General features: G+C 35.4%; 1 protein-coding gene across 2 annotated transcripts in view; it reads left to right on the top strand.

The window, feature by feature from the left end:
* LOC111631629 (casein kinase II subunit alpha-like) overlaps positions 1-10,522 on the top strand; it is a 28,865-nt gene that overhangs the window by 14,999 nt on the left and 3,344 nt on the right. For both annotated transcript variants that reach the window (XM_023375917.1, XM_023375915.1), the window contains exons 5-9: positions 2,031-2,114; positions 2,183-2,293; positions 3,814-3,915; positions 3,992-4,092; positions 7,780-7,928. In XM_023375917.1, coding sequence (XP_023231685.1) covers positions 2,031-2,114; positions 2,183-2,293; positions 3,814-3,915; positions 3,992-4,092; positions 7,780-7,928 — 547 coding nt within the window. The remainder of the gene's footprint in view (positions 1-2,030; positions 2,115-2,182; positions 2,294-3,813; positions 3,916-3,991; positions 4,093-7,779; positions 7,929-10,522) is intronic.

Genomic DNA, 10,522 nt, shown 5'->3' with positions numbered 1-10,522 from the left:
CAATCTTTGGCTATGTCTTGGGCTACTCAAATATTTTACGTTTTTGATACTAAATTAACATCTGAAGTATAATTTTTTATTATTTTTATATTTTTCAATATATTTGTTTTGTTTGTACAAAATAAAAAAATAATTTTTAACGATACAATAGTCTTTGTTAGGCTTAACATCGACGAAAATTCAACGTGAAGCGACACGCAACAGATAAAAATTTCGACATTGGATACGTTAAACTATTTTTTCATATGTAAATCAGTTATCCGGACAACCCCAGTCCCCAATTGATTCGGAAAATCGACGCTCTACTGTATTCATTTTGTGCAATCTCTGCATGAATTGAGTATGTGGGTGACTGTTTCAGCTGCTGCTTCGCATGATTTGTTCTGCTCTTGATTTTTTAGCTCTGGCTTTGCTTGCATTTGTTCTAATTGCCTGTTCTTGAGCAGCTAGAATCAGTCCTTCAGTTTCTCTTTTCAAATGTTTCAATTGAAGCCATTGTCACTTTTGTGAGAAGCTGGGGTTGAGTGGTTTACTCTAAACCCTTTTGTCGATGTTGGGATGGTTAGTCCTGCTCACTTTGTCAATTGATGGCGTTATCTTTAGTTGCCATCAGGATTTTAAGATCCCTTCGATGTCAGGTCCTGACACCAGTTAGGATAAAATTTAATGTGTACTAACTTGCAAATGTTATGTTCTACTCTTCTAAGGATACATTCAAATGGGGGTACTTTGTAGTTCAAATGGAGAGGATTAGTGAGGTTGTTGATAAGGTGTTGGCAACCCAAGATGAAGCAGTCATTTGAATAACTCAACAAGTTTAATATAAGAGATTACTGAAGACGAAATACAATTTGATATATATTATTAACTCTTTATCGAGCACTAGATTTTAGATGGGTAGTTCTAGCGCGGAACTAGTTTCTTAAATATTAAATATAAATTCTATATTAAGCCGATCAAGAGAGAGGTTACATACACTGGTTAAACATAATATCTCATTTGGAGTTCAAGTAGATGAAGTCTTCGAAGATCCATGGCCAGAAGTAAGAGTGATTTCAGTGATTGCCCTTGATGATTGGGTTTGTGCCTTTTTTTATCCTCACTGACTGTGAGAATAAAATCAGGTGACTTGATTTATTTTTGTCTTCAAGATGTGTCATTGATCTGGCTGATGAGGGCCATAAAAAATTGACGACTCGGCCAGATTGTTGATACTTCTTACAGGTGTTACGACTCTCTTATTGCATAATTTAAACAATTTTGACGTTCTCCTGAATGAACAATTAAGTGTTGGGACTTATCTCAGCAACTTACTCAAAACAATGTTAAAGATTGATGATTTGTAAGGTTATTTGATCATCTTTTATCTAACGGACCAGAGGGCAATGGAAATGCCAGGTGGAGATTTGGGTTTTTTTCCATTTCATCATTACATGTTACAATTAATCTGATTGATTAATTGCCCCCAGGATATCTCACACTTTCATCTACATCCACTTTTCCTTCCATCTGTTTAAGAAATTGGCTGTGAAGGCCCAAGTATTGGTGGCTTTGATGGTATTACAACCATTCAGTTTTGTCTTAAGCAGTTTTTCTCATTTTTGAATGTATTCTTTGATAATCACATCCTTAACTTGTCCTTGCCGAATGTTATCTAGCTGTAAAATTTTAGGTATTTATAGGCATCATTCTGTAAGCTCATAATTTTTATTATTATTATTGCTGTATTTTCTTGCAAATAAGAGCATGCTCTTAAGTGTGAAAAATCACTTGTTTCCTTATTTTTACACGTCTCTGGCATACATAAGAGCACTGCACTGCTTTGTCATTGTAATTTAAATGTACTGAGAGTTAATCTGTAACAAATTTGCCTCTTATGAAACTATGTACAATAAAAAGTATGCTGATAATACACAAATAAATATAATAAATTAATTTAACTTACAAAGAAAGACATCTCACTTTTTGCCAAAAATATTTATTAATTGTTTTAACAATATAATTGCATTATTTAAATTCTTAAATTTCAGGCTCTCGACTACTGTCATAGTCTGGGTATTATGCACAGAGACGTGAAACCGCATAATGTTATGATCGATCACGAAAACAAAAAGGTAAGGTTATCGTTTTAAAAATTGAGTCGGTGTTATAAATAGCTTAAAACGTAATTTTCTCTTTCCAGTTACGATTGATAGATTGGGGATTAGCAGAATTTTATCATCCTGGGCAAGAGTATAATGTTCGTGTTGCATCTAGATACTTTAAAGGTCCGGAATTACTTTCTGACTATCAAGTAAGTTTGTTTTTTAAATTTTGTTGGATTTATTTAGCATAATCGTCTCTCGTATGTTGACATTTTAAAAATATAACTGCTAATTGTGTTACAAGTGTGCTAATTGTGGAACAAGTGCACATGCTCCATCAGTTTGTGTTTAGCACAATTTGGGACTTTTCCTCTTCTCGTCACTCATTATGCAAAACATTGCTCGTTAAGAGAGGCAGTTTTTTACAATTTGTTTTGCTCATTATGCTAGATGATCGTTTAGTCAGGTTCCACTGTAGGTTTTCTAAATTGTGTATTAAAAAACCAGCTAATTAATTAATCTGATTTTACGTATGTAAATACATTTGTGTAATTAAAATTATGTATGTATAGTTTTCTTTTACAAGTATGAGCTGGGACATAATTCATCCGAAACAACCCGAAATACAATAAAAAGCTTTTGGTAAAGGTTCTGCGAACAAGCAGGCCACCTGGCATTGGTTCAGAAAATTCATTCCTGGTATACAAATCTCAAAAATCAGAATTGAAGATCATTGTTGAATTGGTACCTTGCCCAACTGTCCGGGAAATCGCAAAAAGGTCAAACATACTGGACATTCTTTGACTGTTTCTCGACATCTAAACATGCTAGATAAAGTCGAAGCTCGACGACTGGGTATCACACCAATTCGGCAAGAGAGATAGGAAGCATCATTTGAAGGTCTTCAGTTCTTTATTTACCACAAAAATGAAAATATCTAAAGAAATTCTTCCCATCTGCCTTGTTCTTCAGACTTTTTGCCAACAAACTATCACTTTTTTATACATTTGGACAGTTTTTTGGCAAGGAGTCAAGGAAGAGAATGCAATAAAAAGTACCTTTTAATGACTTTTTTGGCTTCTCATTCTTGTGATTTCTATCAAATTGATGTTAATGCATTTCTATTATTGGGAATATATATTGGGAAAAGTATATTAATGTTGGTGGATACAATTCTGATTGAAGTATTAAATTAATAAGAGAGTAAAAATCTGCCATTTTATTTACACAAGTAACATTATTAGGGTGTAATCACCATAGTTCCAAGAGTGTAATAAACAAGTACACATTCTGAATCAAGATAAATAAATGATTTTTTTGGAAAATACACTTATTTATTTGTTTAGTTAAATAGAAATAAATGTTAAAAAAACTTAAACTTAAAAGAAAAACCAAAAAATTTTTTATTTATTCATCTTTGGATGATATATGAAGATGCATCACGCATGAAGTTAAGAGTGGTGACTCTCAGATTTGAAAAATAACAACAACCTGTTAATTTATTTGCATTTGAAAGCATTTTAAAATTATCAGGGTGTTAATTTTCACATGACAAATGGACTGGAAATTGTCTGTTAAATCAAAGTTTTACTGTATCTCAAATAATAAGAATTGTGTGTAGAGTTTAGTGCTATTAAATGATATTAATTAACTTATTATTAATATAAATATAGTTTCAAAATAACATTTTTACATATTGTTTGACTGACTATGCTTATTTTATTTCAAGATGTATGATTATTCTTTGGATATGTGGAGTTTTGGATGCATGCTCGCGAGCATGATCTTTCGTAAAGAACCTTTTTTCCACGGGCATGATAACTATGATCAGGTAACTTTATTTGGAAAACTTTAAAAATCACATGATAAACTTAATTAAAACTAATTTTTTTAAATGACAATTCCAGCTTGTTCGTATTGCTAAAGTATTGGGAACCGAAGAGTTGTTTGTTTATCTTGACAAATACCAAATTATACTCGATCCAAGATTCAACGATATACTTGGAAGGTAAGTTTACCAGTTAAAAAAGCTTTTTTTTTTTTTTTTTTTTTTTGAACAAGTAATGTTAAAAACAGAACTTGTATTAGTTTTGTTAATCTTAGTTGTTTTGGTATGCATAAAATATATAGATTGTTTCATACATCTTGGCTAAACAATGCATTGTACTGGGGACTCTGGAATTTTAAAGTTTGACAGTCTCTTTTTGGTAATGCACTGTGGCCTTGTCTAAGATTTATCAAACAATCTTAGTAAATACGTGGTCTGTTCAAAAAGTATCGGACCTTTTTTTCCGCGTAAACCAATGATGCGCGAGAGGCCTCTTTCGGTGGAGTTGTGGAGGGGACAGTCATGCACAGCCCTGAATTTTTTCCCGCCTGCAGGAAGCGTCAGTCGTTGGCAATCGGCCTATGAGTGAGGTCATGTAGTGCGCTCTCGTCGGATTCCACTAAGCTGGAAAATGACTGAACAATGTGAGCATCGATATTACATCAAATTTTGCCAAAAACCTTGGCGATACCCGAGCATAAACCATTCGCAAGATTCAGCAGGCTTTCGGGGACTATCCTCGAGGTGAAAAAAGCGCGGCAGGTCCGCAGCAATATCAAAGGTCATGTTGACAGTTTTTTCGACTCTCGTGGGGTGGTGTGTCGTGAGTACGCACCACAAGGCCAAACCATCGCAAAGGAGTACTACCAGGAGGTCCTTTGTCGTGTTTCCGATACAGTGTGACGCAAATGACCGGATCTGTGGTCGATCAAAACTTGGCAGCTCCATCGTGATAACTCATCCTCCCATTCTGCGCATCTGATTCGGGCTTTCGTCGCCAAACACAATACTCCTGTGGTTCGTCATGCTCCATGTTCTCCCCACATGGCTCCGTGTGACCTTTGGCTATTTCCCAAGCTGAAAATGCCACTAAAAGGAACCCAAATTTAGTCGAGAGAAGACATCGTGCGGAATCCAACGGACCGTCTGATGGCCATTCCAAAAGATGCGTTCCAGCAGTGTTTCCAGCAATGTCAGGAACGCTGGGAGAAGTGTATACATTACCAAGGAGACTACTTTGAAGGGGATTAGGGTTTTGTACCTCAAAGTCAATAAATTTATTTTTGCCGACCAAAGGTCCGATACTTTTTGAACACACCATGTAGACTGGTCTCTGCTACTGTGCATTTTTACAGACCTTGCAGTTGAGATTTGCGAGACAAGCTGTAAGATGTTTGAATAATTCAGCTGTTTTATTACACATTTTCAAAATGTAGATTTAGTATATGATGATAAAAATACTGTTGTTTAAACCAAATTATTGAAACAAAAAAAAAATTCAAAGTTTAATGTTGTTTGAATGATCACACAAATTTCCTCCTCTTGAATATTGTCACGCTTCAGCATAACAATTCAATTTAAATTGTACATTTTCTTCAGCATTATCACTTTTACCTTATGTTAAAATAAAATATTGGTGGTGGTGTGTTGAAATAACAATGAAGTGAAAAAGCTACTGGATTTATTTCACTTAATAGTCTTTGAATAATAGTTGCATACAATTCATAAAGAATAGAAATAATAGACCCCTCTAATAGTAAGTACATGCTAATAAATGGTTAGTATATATAAAAAATATATGCCATTTATTACTGTATTAATTACCACTACAATTTGGAATGTTTGGTTATTAATACACTAATAAGGGAAAAATAAGTGCATTAGTTCCGACATTATTTCCAAAAACCCGGATCCAGATCCAGAATTTCTAAATTTAGCAGTGCGTGTAGTTTCTCATGCAAGTAATTTGTTCGGAATAATTTAATTCGGCAAGTATGGCATTATGGATCAAAGTGAGTGCCATTAAACAACAAATCATATTAAAGTTAAACAGATGTCTATATCAGAAACGAGACTGTTTGAATGTCTTTGAATACAATGCAGTAAATCCTCAATTTAACAACTAATTGGAGGATGAACCTGCCTGCTATTGCTATAAATCTATTAAATTGAGTGTGTTTTAAAAATTTATGGTACATTGTAATTCATTAATGTACTGTACATGATGGATGGTAAGTCCATACTTAACATTTTGTTATAACATTATTGAGGAAAGATACATGTACAGTACATTTGTAATCATTTATAATTATCATTGTTGAATTTTCTTTACGAACTGTAAAATTGATTTTTATGAGGTGGAAAATAAATGCTGGAAGATTTAAATATGATTAAGTAAGAAGAATTATATCTTGTTTATATCAGTTAGTCAATGGTAAAGTTAATTTTGTTTATTTTCACAGTTTCTGAAAACCTCTCAATTACGTTAAGGGCTTGTACACATTAGGCATTTTGTGTTGTGTTAAACGTGCGTTAGCTCGGCATTTGACGACCGTTTAGTGGAGCATTAGCACTGGCCCAGTTTGGAAATGGACGTGAAAGTAATCGCTACTTTGTGCCTCCTCCATCGTCGCTATAAAAGATGATGGCAGAGGCAAAGAGAATTTTGGGTGCACCCAATATTACGAGATAGACTGACGCATGGAATGTTTCTGATGTTGTATCCAAAACTAAGATAATACGAACCCAAATTTTTTAATTCTTTTAGAATATCTATAAAATCATTTGACGATGGCTGGTTTCTTTTAGATTTCATCAATAAATAGATCAGTATCGAAATGATTGTTCTCCAATTCAGCCAACGTATGTCCACTCTACCCGAAAGTGTGCAATCGAATGTACAACAACATGGCAGCACATATATCTCAAAACGCGCTGCTGACGCCCGTAAAACTCGTGTTTTAACAAAAATCTATAAATGCACATTTGACGCGCACTTGGCCAAAAGCGCGCATTTGAGTATGTATGCCTATGCAGAACTCTTGATTCTTTAAAATGCGCGTTTAAAAATGCTTAATGTGTACACAGCCTAAGTGTTGAGAAGTTGTCAGATGGGATCTTACTGTATTAGAATGTTGGTGTATTTAAGTATGAATAAAATGATTTTAATATACATTGAGTAATTCATATTCATTGATTTTTTTGTCTTTTAATGTACTCTATTGGTGAATAGAGAGATGGCTATAGTTATTTTTTTAGAGAAGAAATCTCCATTAAATCTCAAGTCCATTAAATTGAAGATTGCTGTACAGTAATACCTTGACTTACGCAAACCCAGCGTTATGCGATTTTCGAATTGCATCAATTTGTCTTTTGTTTGAGTGCCATGTAACTCTTGATTATTCACTTCCCCCACACTATTGTTCAGCTTATATGTTCGGACGTGATGCACGGAATCAACACACAACTACAATTTATTGTGTGTTGTTTATTTCTGTGTTTATTATATCTATGGAGATTTGAGAGACACTGTGTGATGATTTCTTGCAACCGTGAACAAATCAAAAGATGAGATAAGATTAACGAGAACATTTATTAGCTTACATACATCCGACTTGGATTTTGCACAAATTGCGAAATTATACCCCGACTTACATGAATTTGATTTACGCGGTTATTGCTCAGTCCCAGCTGTCGCGTAAGTTCGGGGTATTACTGTATTAGCATTTCATGTGATGCTTAAAACAAAATTTATGCTAGATTCTCAGTTTCCACTTCAGAATATTTGTCTTATTTGAAAGTTAATTTCTTTATTTTTTTTACATTGAATTAATATTAATAAAAAAATACTTGACATGTTTATTTTAGACATTCTCGAAAACGCTGGGAGAGATTTGTTCATAGTGAAAATCAACATCTAGTTAGTCCGGAAGCTTTAGACTTTTTGGACAAACTTCTGCGATATGATCATCAAGAAAGACTTACTGCCAGAGAAGCAATGGAACATCCTTATTTCTGTAAGTACACAAACTATTTTTACTTCTACACGTAGAAATTATTGTTCTTGTCTAGAGGAGAATGTATCTAGAGCAGCAACGGATAACCTTTTTTAAAGTAATGTGTGTAAGTTTATCCCTACTTGGAACCTGCTAGGCCAATTCCAATACACAATTGTACTGATGAAACTCAATGTATACGCTATTTGTACCTTTGGAAATAGATTTCTGTAAAACAAAAATTATCAGAAATTTTTGTCACTAAGAAAGTATGGTGCTTGCAAAAGTATGGCAATATAACGTCATGCAAATTACTGTAGAAAACAATGTGCCTAGACCAGTGATTCTCGACCTTTATTTTGTTTTTTATGGTATACTTTTAATAATTTAAAAATTTGGTGGCACCCACGTTTACTTTGGTAAGTACTGCAGGACAGCCAGTGACATTATAACAATGATTTTTAAATGCTGTTTGTTATTTAGGTCACATTTTCTAAACTCCTTGGTAACTAGCAGCAGTTACTGGTAACACTGGTTACAATTTCCAAATGTTCCCTCCCTCATACACACAACTCTAGGTTGTCCCTGCTCCGTCAAATGGCACTACAGAGTACAATAGAGAATATGTCTGAATCATAGGAAGTGGTCAGACACCCCGCTACAACTAGGTGCCTTTGACTCTATGTCAAACCTGGGGGAAGCCAGGTTCAGACCACTAATCGGGACATAAGTTTTGGTGCAGTTTGTCCTGCACATAGGTCTCTTACTGACAATAAGTTACCTTATACATTGTCATTTAAGACAACTGAGTTGCAAACCTCTACATGTCCAAATGGCTGAATGTCCACTCGGGACTTTGCCTAAGAAAATGGTTAGAGGGACCCCCTTCTCCAGGAAGGGAGCCTGTCCCAGTATAACACTTGGGCTCTTAGGTTGAAAAGACCTATTACAATTACCATCAATTCCTTTAGTCTCAATAGGTTTCCTTTACTTGCTGCCAGCATTCGAAGTACTTGCTCGGGTGGCTGGGACCAGTCGACGTCAACTGTTTTGCGGAAGTCCTCCATAAGAGGACAATCAAGTACATAGTGCCTCGCGTCTCTGCAAGAACACCCACAGCAACCATCTCCTTGTCCAAACTTGGACTTGAAGTGGGGAAACCTACCATGACCGGTCAACAGTTGGGTCACTAACGAATCACAACTTACTGGAGTTTGGGCAACATCAGGCATGAAGGAGTAGGTTGACCTACCTACTGCACTTTGAGTCCAGTTCTCCTGCCAGTTTGTCATCGATCGTTGCAGTAGAGTACCATTTATGTAGGAGGCTGAGGGTTCGACCATCCTGGTTACAAATGGGCCCTGTGCCACTGCCTTGGCCAGAAAATCAGCACGCTTGTTGCCTCAGATTCCAATATGCCTTCAGACTCACCATGGGTCAACTCGCCGTTCATGCCTAGCCCTCAGTACCCTACAGTCTCGATGGTACCCGTCACTCAAGGCCTGAAGTGACGACTGGCTGTCGGAGTAAACCATGATCGGCTGCCTAGGAAGGAAGAACCAATTCAACTACAGTAGACCCCCCCCCTATAACGCTTAGATACGTTCCACTTTATAAGAATTTTACTTTGTAGGAATCTTTAAATACATGAGCCAATCACAGCCCGACACGTGTGACGTTTATGGACTAAGGCTGTTTGAAAGGTTTTCTTCTATAAAATTAACCGATTCTAGACTAATTCGACTCAACATTTCCAAAACATGTATAATTTTTTGGGAATAATCCGTATAAACTATGCTATAAACAAAAAATTGTAGGATTACTTATCAAGTGTGCACCGTTCGACTACGCCGTTGCTTATGCTTGTTTTCGTCATGGAGCAGCGCATCAAACGGCGGCCGCGTTTTCTGACCAATTATTTTTTGCAGAAAAATAATTTGATCTTTGGAGACATCATTAATATAAATAATTTTTATGGCCGTTGAATAAGAAATGTTTCTTTCACAAGAAATGTATAAAATTACAGTACTGTATTAGACTTAGGGTACCTAATTTACATGCTGTACAGAGGATAGTAAACTCAACTTATTCGCCTAAATTCTCCATAGCGTGGTGCTGGACGGCGGAAAGTATATATATAATTATAATAAAGTTAAAATAAATTAAGTTAATATATAATTATATATACAGTACCTAATTTATATATAATACTGTACAGATGATAGCAAACTCAATTTACCCACCTAAACTTTCCATAGCGTGGTGCTGGACAGCGGAAAGTAGTTTGGCTGCTCATCCACTATTGGTCCAGATTCGACCAATCTTTCAATGTTTTACGAGTCCCTTTATACGAATACTGCCACAATTTTTTTGCTTTGTTATAGGAATTTCCATTATAGGAACCCGTGTTATAGGGGGTCGACTGTACTTGTTTGACATTGCTTATGTGTGGGTATTCCCAGTGGTGGCACACTTAATAAATCTCACGGCACAATGGTTGAGAATCACTGGCCTAGACTATAACTGATGCAATGAAATAATTTTGCATCAGTTGTTGTATCTTTAAAAAAGAAAAATGCATGCTCCAGATTGTAATTGATGCTGATGGTTTGCAT

This window comes from Centruroides sculpturatus, unplaced genomic scaffold (genome assembly GCF_000671375.1).
Source record: "Centruroides sculpturatus isolate CEXI.00-Female unplaced genomic scaffold, Cexi_2.0 scaffold719, whole genome shotgun sequence".
NCBI lineage: Eukaryota > Metazoa > Arthropoda > Arachnida > Scorpiones > Buthidae > Centruroides > Centruroides sculpturatus.
The sequence above is the reverse complement of the archived record's forward strand: the minus strand, read 5'-3'. Positions and strand labels throughout refer to the sequence as shown.